Source organism: Arachis hypogaea, chromosome 8 (genome assembly GCF_003086295.3).
Source record: "Arachis hypogaea cultivar Tifrunner chromosome 8, arahy.Tifrunner.gnm2.J5K5, whole genome shotgun sequence".
In the NCBI taxonomy this organism is placed as follows: Eukaryota; Viridiplantae; Streptophyta; class Magnoliopsida; order Fabales; family Fabaceae; genus Arachis; species Arachis hypogaea.
Genome location: NC_092043.1, coordinates 48,309,381 through 48,320,170, shown reverse-complemented (window position 1 = coordinate 48,320,170; position 10,790 = coordinate 48,309,381). Strand labels below are relative to the sequence as shown.

Below are 10,790 nucleotides of genomic sequence, written 5' to 3'. Positions count from 1 at the left end.
TTCATGTTGTTCTCAGGATAACCATTTTTGATGGCATTAACTTCAGTCATCAGTTTCAAGAAGCGTTCTTGCAGCTGTGCCGGAGTCTTTCCGGGGAGGCGAGCAGCCACGGTTTCCCAGCGACTGTATATAGAATCCTGGAAACAATTGGCCATGATTCAAAGGCTTTGTTCTCCTCCCAAGTCCAGACCTGGGTTGCTGTTGAGATTGAAGTGGTTGATGACCACCCACTGCTGCAATCATCTCTAAGGGTGGTTGATAACCCCAAGTGTCATTGAAAAACTGATCTGTCATCTTGCTTATATCCGTTTGCGACTTGGATTGATGCTGAGACTGAAGCGGAGACTCTAGCCGAGGCAGAGGCAGAGGCAGAGGCTGGGAGCAAGGCTGAGGTGGACATTCTAGATGAGGCAGAGGCAGAGGCAGAGACTGACAGCAAGGCTGAGGCGGAGATTCTAGCTGAGGTAGTTGATTAACACCGACTTCAATAGCACATTGCTCTTCAATGGTAGTTGTATGCGGCTGTAGCTGAGGCTGAGAATGCTTGGTAGCTTCCGTCTCCTCCATCATGAATAAAGCATCCAGTTCCTCTTTCATCTTTTCTGGGTTATCCTCCATATCCATGTTTGAAAGAGTGTTATCCCAAGAATGCTGTTGATGATTATCGTCCAAGTCCAAGGGAAACAGATCTTCCATCATCTCCTTGGTATCCATCATTAAAAGAGCATTTAGCTCCTCTTCAATTATTGCTGCGTCATCTATTTCCTCTGCAATCATTCCTGCGGCGTTCTGTAAGTCTTCCCTTCTTCTTCTTAATTTCTTGGTTCTTCTTCTTCTTGGTTTCTTGGAGAGTTTCTTTCCTTTGGTTTAATCCTTTATTAGTTTCTTGGTTCTTCTTCTTCTTAGTTTCTTGGAGAGTTTCTTTCGTTTGGTTTAATCCTTATTAAACACATTTATAGAATCCTCATTTTAGATTAGAGTTGTTTAAATTAAATTAAATTAAGGGAACTTCCACAAGGATTACATTCGGTTCGAAGATTTTTTCTCTTCACATTTAATATAAACTTCACTTTTTAAATTAAAGTGGTTTAAATTACATTAAATTATGAATAAAATCCCGAAAGATTTCGTCTTCAAAATTTTATTTTAGAATCTTTATAATGTAAATTTGGAAACTTTTAACTAAATAAAGAAAGTATTCTAATAAGATGTGGAGTTTCTTTCCTGGCTTGATGAAGTGAAGTTAATAGCAGCAATTCTTCGAACCCGAAAGAGATGAAAGCCAATAAAGAAGCGTATGAGTTCAAAGCAAAGAAAGCTTACAGGTACTTAGGTTGAGGTGAGAAATGGCTTGATGAAGGATTCCGTTCTTGACAGCTATGAATTTAAAGAATGATAATGTGGGATTTGTTGTTTTTGGTAGTTATTTTTTAGTTCTTGATTTGATTATGAAACAAGCTCTTCTGTGACTGCTTGTCTTCTAATAAAAAATTGATTTAAATTTGTTTTTTAAAAGATATATTTCTTAATGTAAAACGAAAATTTAAAGTCAAGATTTTATTAAAGAAATCACATTATTAACTAATTTTATTAAGTTTAAATAAATAAAAAAAGTGAGAAAATAAATAAATCTTAAAATAATTTAATTTTTATGCACATGTTTTTATATTCAATTAGAATTTATTACTACAAAAAATCACTCATTCAGTAACTCTTGAAAAGTATAGCTAAAAATTAAAAAAAATGCCTTTGTCAAAGGCTACGTTTTTGTGTTTTGGAGAAGCTTTAGTGAAAAATGCTTACTAATATAATTCTGTATTTTTAATTAAATTAATCAAATATTATATAATAAAAATAAATGTATAATACAGAATGCGGTTACAAACAAGCTCTTCTAGCTAACTCTCCTTTCCGCTACTGTGTTTGGACTAGAACTTTACAAAGACAATTTAACAGAGGTTTTGCGAGCAAATAGCCATTCGATCAGTTGAGGGACCGAGTCCATGGCTGAGACAAATCCTCCAATCCGGTAACAAGGTCAAGAGTAGCGCGAATTGGTTTTGGTGCAATGATTGCAGTGCCTTGACTTCCAAGCACAAATGTATTTCTTCTGGTCTTCTCAATGACCAATCAGCATTGAGGAAGGCATTTCTAAAAAAATAATACATAAAAAGTTCATAAAAGTTTAAATATCAAAGTTTATGGCTAAAGAAGAAAAATAATAATCACTCATGTAAGAAAAAAGATAACAAAACTTAACAATTAACAATGTTTATATTTCATTGATACATCATACATGAGATAGAGTTTCACATGTAACCAATTCAGATAATTCTGAAGCAAGGAGATAATTTTGTATTAGTAAAAATTTTTTTAGAAAAATTGAAGCTGTTAATACTTGTGTAAGCATGCACATGTTTTGTAGGAATTTATCAAAAACAACCACGCTCCTTCTTATGATGAGGAACACCTGTAAGTGGTAAAAAGAAAACAATATCAGGTTTAGCATGAGTCAGATCATCAAGGAAATTGAGCTTCTTCTTATCTTAATAATTAATATAATCTACTTTTGTTAAGTTATGCTTAGCCAATTGGCTCATCATCCTCAAAATAATTATCCTATTGAAGCAGTCATCAGCATATATAACAAGAAATAATATCAAACAATAAAAAATAACTCAATTAATTGAGAAGTCATAGAGTGCAAAAAGACAAAGTCAAAGTGCATGCAAATCCAGCCTTTTTTTTTTATCAAGGATCATTTCAAGATATGATTTGGTGATCCAAGGTCCATTGATACCAAGCCTCATTGCTTCTGTTCAGTCTGCAGAAAATTATTTTTTCCCCACTTTTGGATAAGTAACTCAGCATATTATTAATAGAAAAATGCATAATTGGAGTAGGCAGCAAGGATATACATAGAAATCCCTAGCCAAACAAGGTTTTTAATATAAAGTGGAAGAGAAGGTAAGAAAAGATACAACAATGAAAATGAGAATAACACAAGATCATAACTGACAGTTGAAATTCCAACGAGCTAATTAGTATCACAATTGACACTAGGCCCAAGTTGTAAGACTAATGGCTTCCACAGAAGTGGCACACATCCGAGTGAATGCAGCTAACAGGATAATTTTACAAGTGATGGGGTGAAAACTTCAACAAAATACTTAGGAGAAAACAACAAGACTTTATGATCACTGATAAACCTGAACCGAACTTGCTCTTCAAAATCTCCTGAAAAAGTAACACATACAAGATAAAATCCCAAGGACCATTTATCAAACAGTGGAATAGAACTCATTCGAATTTCAGGGGAAATTACATGAGAAAGCTGCCAAGAAATTGAATAAGTAAACAGCTCTGGTATGCATTGCTTATTCACGTTTCTGATAAAACTTGTGTTCAAGATCAATCATTGAGTTAAAATTGTACTGTCATAATAGAAAGACATATACTTAAGTACCTGGTGATCAATATGAGCCCCTAAAGGACAAATTCGATAAGAAGATGCCACAATTCAAACTTCCTCTTTCTAACCCCTGCCATGTTAGAAATTCTCTGTCTCACTTCAGCTACCTGCAGGTTGCACAAGAATGAATCACGACATTTGAAAGAGTATTGAATCGGATTGGATGTTTAATCAAAAAGGCACTTTTCACTTTTCATTCTATATTCTCATTATATATATGTTTTTCCCCAATTATTCCACCTCCACCGAAATATACGATTCCTTACATGTTTGACCATCTAAACCAGGGCATTCAGTTATTTATACCACAAAAATCTCAAATCCAGCACTTAATTATATATAAAATGCAGTTAAATATACCTTCTCTAACAATCAGAACCTAAAACTCCAACAACCAGAAACAATACACATTCAGAAGCTAAACCCCCAAACTTAAAAACCCTATAATCTCAGAACCTCCCCAATTCACAGAACCAAATTTAGGAAAAACGAAACATACCATCTCTGTCTCGTTTGGCCATTGTTGTTCATCATCATCATCATAGCCACACGCACCTTCTTCGACACTGAAACGAGAGAAGAAGTGAGTTAATGAGCAAGAAAGAGAAGATAGAGAGTGAATCAGAGAATGATTATCTAGTGAGTGCACGATGGTGAGCGACGAGACGACGATGTGAGCTACGATGATGAGCCAAGGAGACTTGCGACGATTGGGAGCAGCGACGGTGAGCGCGCGAGACGACGATTCTGAGCTGCGACGGTGAGCTCACGAGACGGAAATGGTGAGTGGCGGCGACGGCGAGAGACGAAGGAAGGTGAAGAAGAAAACCTCTCTGAATTCGAATGGCCGGCCGGTAAGTTCAGTAACTTGAAAACTTGCCTTGAAAAATTTTCATTAAGAGCATGTTTACTTTTAGTAAGAAAAGTACATTCATATGTATTAAAATAAAGTTTGCTTTTAAGATTTTTTTCTAAAATAAAATAAAAAAATTATTATTCTAAATTTAATTTTAGAAATGTCATTTTGTTTAAGAGAGTTCTGTCACGACCTTGGACACACTCCAACGTTACCGCTTGAGCTAAGACCAAGTGCCGGCACGGTAGCGTTGGAGTGTGTCCAAGGCCGTGACAGTTCGCTCAAACTCAGTAAACTCCATCCAATTTATTCCTGTGTACTCCTATATACTTTGGAGATAATGATAATAATTGTCATTGGTAATCTTTCAATTTTTTTCACCCAATTTGATATTTTTGAAAAAGCATATTGAAGAGGTTAGGCAAAATCTATATAAATTATAGAGTTTGTTGATGGATGTGGCAAACTTGTCCTAAATACAAAAATAAACGTATTTAAGAAATTAAAGTTAAAAAATTAAGTATAGAGAACTAATTATTTTTTTATTTTATTTTTGAAAAATTTTCTCTCCTTTTATAAGTGATCTTTTTAATATTTAAGAAGATATTTTTTTAAGTGATGTCAAAACTATATTTTTTATTTTACTATAAAAAAGTAATATAGAAAAAACATAACCTATTCTATAAACAGATTAGGCTTTTAAATATAATCTAAATTGCTAAATGAGTGATTTTTTGTAATATTATAAAAGTTATAAAATATTTTTTTTATAAAATAATAGATATGAATTTTAAAGAAAAAAATTAAAAAGTAGAAATAACAATAACAAAAAATTCTTGAACAAATTAGTTAAAAAAATTAAAATATAAAGGAACAATAAAAAAAAACTATTAAACAAACTGCTTAGCTCATAAAACTATGTCTTATCATATGGTTTCAAGTTAATAGCGCTTATATTATTTGATATCTATTTAATCTTAAATAATATGCATTGCTTTAGTATATTATACGTGCGTAAAAACTAAAAAAAAGTTTTGCGTGTAATTATTTTTATATAAAATTAATAATTAAAAATTATTAAATAATTTAATTTAAATAACTATAATATAAAAAAAATTTTACTTACCAATTCATATAAAAATAATTATATATAAATTTTTACTAATAAAAAAACTTTTATTAGTGATGAAAACTAATATTAAATTATTTTATCATTCTTCGTTTCCTGTTCTAAAAATCAATAGATGCTATGTCATGGATAAATATATTTATATGATTTTGAAATAACCTCATAAAAATTGAAAAGTGAGATTTTTTTAAAAAATTAAAAATATACAAAATATTATGTAAAATAACTTATGAATAAATGTATTTAACATATTAGTATTATTTGTTATTATAACAAGAAGGTATAATATATAGAAAAGTGAAAAAATATATATTTATGAAAATCATCCTTCAAAAAAGTTGAAAAAAAATGAAAAAAAAAAAACTTTGAACATGTCTAAGAATATTCCATGCATCCCTGACATATTTGTGATAAAATAGTAGTTTCTTAGTGTAAATTATAAATATTATTTGTAACTTACATAATATTTATCTTTTCCAAAGTAAGCAGATAATAACAACTATTTGTAAAATAATAACAAAAAGAACAAAAATAATAATAAACATATTACTTATATAAATAATATTTTCTTAAATGTACAAAATAATATATACAACACATATATAATTGTTGAGCAATAAAAAATGACAATAGACCTAGTTGAAATATAATATTTGTTGTTATTTTTAGTAGTTTATTGTTAAGAATAATAATTCAAACAGGTTATGAATTTAAAGTAATTGTTCAATTTGCTACTAGCAAATACTTTAGTAATAATATAAAATACTATTATATTAAAAATTAGAAGTATAATTTTTCTCATATAAACAAATATATATAATTTAAAATTACTAAAAAAAATCATAGTCATTTGATGTCTTTAAAATATGCATTTGAAAGTTGGAACAATAATAAATTAATAATCAATACATAAATTCTTTAGGTAAATTAAGTTTCCTCATTTTAGAGAGCAATAAGGTGCATTACAAATCCTTATGAAGTAAAAAATTATTGATCCTGTGAAAATGGAGGGAAGTGCAATAAATCGGAACGTGTGAAGTGTATTAAAAGTATGAATGATGAATCTCATCTTCTACCAAAGTTAATAGTGTTTTATATACATACATGAATACATGTATATGAAACTTCTAGATCAAGTCAACTAAATAACTGATAAAATTAACGAGCTAGCTCTTAAAGCCTTCACTCTTTCTGAGACGCCATGTAAAACATGCAACGAACATGACCATAAAAATCAGATAACACTTCCTACATCTTAGGTGCCGGCTTACAATATTCAGGATAGATCCATGGCTTGAACGCCTCATCATCCGCACAATGCTGCGTGTAACCAACATAATAATTAAAACCAATTATAAATGTCAAAACGTATATATAGATTATAGAAAGGGCAAGGGCTAGAGAAAACTTAGTGATTTAAAGGGTGTTTTCAGCTATACTTAACTTCTTAGAGTTATCATAATTTATCAGCTCTATCATACATGCAAGACTATCAAGAAATATAGTTCTGAAGTATTAGAAATAGGATCATGTGGACAAAGAAATAAAAAAACAGATACTTATTAATAATAACATGAATATTTTACTTAATTAGTAGAAATAGATTGGAAAAGAAAAATTGATTGCAAAGTAACTTATAAACTGCTCCAAACTAGTCAAGACATTCTTGAAAGTTTTGTTAAATACCATTAATTGTAAAACATGTGAGCCTTTATAGGACATGATTGTTCATTATCTCCAACTTTCCTTAATGTTAAATGTGTTTAAGTGATGGATGGCATGTAGCAAAACTTCTATCTTGTTCCCAGAGAATCTAATTATTTCGCGCTATGGTTATACATGTTATTAGGTGGATAAGCAGACAGATCAACATTATTAGTTGAGCAGGGCACGAAGAGCTAGAAAATTAAATTGTGCAGGATGCTGTAATATCAAGTTATACATACCGTCAACCAAAAAACAAATCCACGTAAGAGGGTCAGACGTTTAGGATAATCACCACTAACTGATTTTAGTTTTTTGTTCAGATCTGCAAGATAGATAAGCATATAAATATAACTCATTGTTGCTAGTCTTCTGAAACATCTAATGAAGCTAGACAAAAGCATCTTTCCATTTCATGTATTTAAGGACCATCCTGGTAAGATAAGTACTCTCTGTCACTTTTAAGTGATTCCATGTTCTATTAAAATAATTGATTGTAGTGAATGAATCAGTTCTAATTCAAATTGAAGTATACAGCTTTGAGCTACATTTGGCGACTATTCAAGGACAAAAATACAAAGATACTTGCATATCAAAAGGAGGGACTGAAAATTCTACTTACCAACATGATGATTAAGAAGAGATTTCCCAAGATAATTTCTCTTACAGGTCCTAGGGCCGCTGCGATGCTCTTTATGGTATTCGACTAGCTTTCTATGTTTCATATATTTAAAAAGCTTCTTATACTCTTCCTCACAGTAAGGCTTCTCCAGCTCTTGCATGAGTTTTTCTCTGTACTTTGTGTATTTCGTTGCATTGGCTTTATCATCATGCCAATAATGTTCCAAATTCAACTGCAAAGCAACACATAAAGGCATAATATCAAATGCAAAGTAAAAGGTAAATTCATATATAAAATTATAGATACATACACTTGGAACCTTTCGCCTTCTTTTGCAGAGTGCATCGTCATCATCCTCTTCAATCTCCTCCTTTACCTTTATTTCTATGCCAGACGGAGGGTAAATGTGATCATTCTTTTGTGGTGTCTCACCTTTGAGCGTACCCTTGTCATTATCATCATTCTTCTTTGCCTCTGAAGCCCCGCCATTGCAGCTGCCATTAGAGTCCTTAACTGCATCATTTCTCAATTCTTTTGGTTTCCTACCCCTGCGCTTACCGCTATATTTACCATCATTGTTTTGTGCCCTAGAAACCTCCACAACATTGGCATTGCCATCGCCATTGGAATCCTTGACAGCATGTTTTCCCAAACCATTTGGTTTCCTACCCCTGCGGTTACCAACATGATTTTGTGCTTTTTGAGACACACCATGAAAATCCTTAACCACGACTAGTCCTGAATCTTTTGGTTTCCTACCCCTACCCCTGCCCTTGCACTCACCCACATGATTTTGTGCCGTTGGGGATGCATCATGAGCATCCTTAACCATTTGTCCTAAAGATTTTGGTTTCCTACCCCTGCGCTTCTCGCTATAGTCACCCGCATTATTTTGTGCCTTTGGATACACAACATGAGAATCCTCAATTATTTGTCTCAAATTTTTTGGTTTCCTACCCCTGCGCTTCCCACTATAATTACCAACATTATTTTGTACCTTTGCAGACACAACATGAGAATCCTCAATTATTTGTCTCAAATTTTTTGGTTTCCTACCCCTGCGCTTCCCACTATAGTCACCAACATTATTTTGTACCTTTGCAGACACAACATGAGAATCCTCAATTATTTGTCTCAAATTTTTTGGTTTCCTACCCCTGCGCTTCCCAGTATAGTTACCAACATTATTTTGTGCCTCAGAAGCCACAGTAAGAGCCACATCAGGGTATTCTATACAAATATTTTGCTCAGGGATCTCAATCACATAGCATGTTCCACGAGCCTTCACATTATCCAAAAATAATTTGTACTGGGGATCTTCAGCCACATCTCCAATCTGGGGATCTTCAGCCACACCTCCAATCAGGGGTTCCTCAGCCACATTAACCAATAAGCTATCACCATCATCCTCCTCGTCTTCCCGAGGAACGAAAACACCATCATCCTCCTCGTCTTCCTGAGGAACGAAAATATAATCCAACCAATACCTGTAATCTTCTTCAGTAGAAGTGTCATCTTCCTCTGCTGCAAGACAATCGAATGGACTCTTCACACTAATGTATACATCTTCGCAGAGTGGCTCCAGTCCTTTTTTTCTATTACCACTCTTTGAACTAGATGGTTCCTCCATGTGTCTTAAAAGGGCGCTGTAAGAATCCATTGAACTTTCTTCATTAGCAGTTGCAAGGTCCTTATTCTTCTCCAATGTCCTTCTCCTCTTCTTGCTATCCATTTGTACTTCTCTAGACAAAAAATTCACACTTTCTTTCTTCTTTATTCTTTGTCTTGACTTTACAGTTTTCAAACACTACCAAGAACCCATCTTCCCTAACCAAAAAAAAAAAAAAACACCTTTAGCCATCATATCAATTAAAAATAGAAAAGAAAACCAAAAAGTCTTTTCTCACACAAAAGAAAGTGAAAGTGATAAAAAATTAGAGACCAGTATGACTGACATTTTAACAAACAGGTTATGGGGGTAAGATGAATTTTTCTAGCAAATTATTTTCCCCCCTTTCAAATCTCTATAACATTGTTTCATGGTTACAGGATACTACTTACTTTAGCTCAAAGACAAATTAGTGATTACATTACTTTTTATATAAAACAGTTCAGATTATTTTATGATTATCATATGATATAAGGATGAAGATGAGAAACTTGAAAACAGAAAAGAATATAAGGGAAAAGGTGTTAGCAGCAACCATGTTAGTACAAAGAAACAAAAAGAAGCACTTTAAAAAGTTGGTACATGTAGCTAACCTGAACCCTAATTTTCAACAGAGAGTTGCAGATTGAAGAAACTCGGTAACCTTTACGTGTTTTTTTTTTTTTTTTTTTTGAAGAATATTGATAGATGAAGTACAGATTACAGAAGAAGAGTGACAAGTGAAAGCGAAAAGCCGAAAACCACACTCGTAGTGTGGTAGTGAATTGTGAGGTTTGACCGTTGACTAGGTAGAAAATCTTCTCTCTAAATGAAAATAAATGTAAGAAAAGGAAAAAAAAAAGTTTCTCTTTCTAGTTTCTACTCTTTTATTTGGCTTTTTTTTTATGAAAAAATAGAAAGTACAGGCTGTATCCTGTATAGCAACCAATTTTTTGTTTCTCAATAAATAAAATTATCCTAAAAAAAGTAACTGATATTAAAAATATTGATTCTCTGATATTACTTTTATAAAGAAAACAAAAGTCTCTCTTTTTCTTGTTTTTCTATATATAGTGATTATTAAATTATTACATTAATTAATGAATTTGATGTAAATTTTATATAATGTTAGTGTAACAAATATATTTAAAACTATTTTACTATTCTTTTTATATTAATAATAGAATATTCAATAATTTTTTAGATGATTTCTTATTTTAACATTTTTAAAATAAATGTGTTTAGCTAAAATAAAAAATAAACAGAAAGAGTATATGCAATTAAATATGTTATAAGGAATTTCATTTAAAAAATTAAAACATAATATTTCTATAAAATTTGCTAAAATTAATATATTAT

At 31.9% G+C, this 10,790-nt stretch overlaps 1 protein-coding gene and 2 long non-coding RNA genes across 6 annotated transcripts; 1 reads left to right on the top strand and 2 right to left on the bottom strand.

Annotated features, from left to right (window-relative positions):
* Positions 1–1,818: 1,818 nt before the first annotated feature.
* Positions 1,819–4,109, bottom strand: LOC112707994 (uncharacterized). Of its 3 annotated transcripts, XR_003156183.2 has the most exons (4): positions 3,972–4,109; positions 3,467–3,579; positions 2,399–2,470; positions 1,819–2,151 (listed from the first exon to the last, which is right to left on the bottom strand). It is a non-coding gene; the product is annotated as an uncharacterized lncRNA (long non-coding RNA). The 3 variants fall into 3 exon arrangements; XR_011864959.1 differs by lacking the exon at positions 2,399–2,470; XR_011864958.1 differs by lacking the exons at positions 1,819–2,151; positions 2,399–2,470 and adding an exon at positions 2,919–3,237.
* LOC140174880 (uncharacterized) lies at positions 4,098–7,958 on the top strand. The gene is made up of 2 exons (XR_011864960.1): positions 4,098–4,326; positions 7,307–7,958. It is a non-coding gene; the product is annotated as an uncharacterized lncRNA (long non-coding RNA).
* Positions 6,478–10,311, bottom strand: LOC112707991 (uncharacterized). Of its 2 annotated transcripts, none has more exons than XM_025760065.3 (5): positions 10,046–10,311; positions 8,094–9,610; positions 7,784–8,015; positions 7,404–7,486; positions 6,478–6,777 (listed from the first exon to the last, which is right to left on the bottom strand). In XM_025760065.3, exons 2-5 carry the CDS (start codon positions 9,513–9,515, stop codon positions 6,706–6,708), a joined length of 1,809 nt encoding a protein of 602 aa, XP_025615850.1. In that variant the 5' UTR covers positions 9,516–9,610; positions 10,046–10,311; the 3' UTR covers positions 6,478–6,705. The 2 variants fall into 2 exon arrangements, with proteins under 2 accessions (XP_025615850.1, XP_025615851.1); XM_025760066.3 differs by having other exon boundaries at positions 8,094–9,605; positions 10,046–10,293.
* Between the last annotated feature and the right edge of the window lie 479 nt (positions 10,312–10,790).

Excerpts from the sequence above, each read along its gene's own strand:
- LOC112707991 (XM_025760065.3), bottom strand. The coding sequence starts at position 9,515 with ATGGATAGCAAGAAGAGGAGAAGGACATTGGAGAAGAATAAGGACCTT. Across the intron at positions 8,016-8,093 it reads GAAGGCGAAAGGTTCCAAGT|TTGAATTTGGAACATTATTG; the intron begins GTATGTATCTAT and ends GTTGCTTTGCAG. Across the intron at positions 6,778-7,403 it reads GATTTGTTTTTTGGTTGACG|CATTGTGCGGATGATGAGGC; the intron begins GTATGTATAACT and ends GGTTACACGCAG.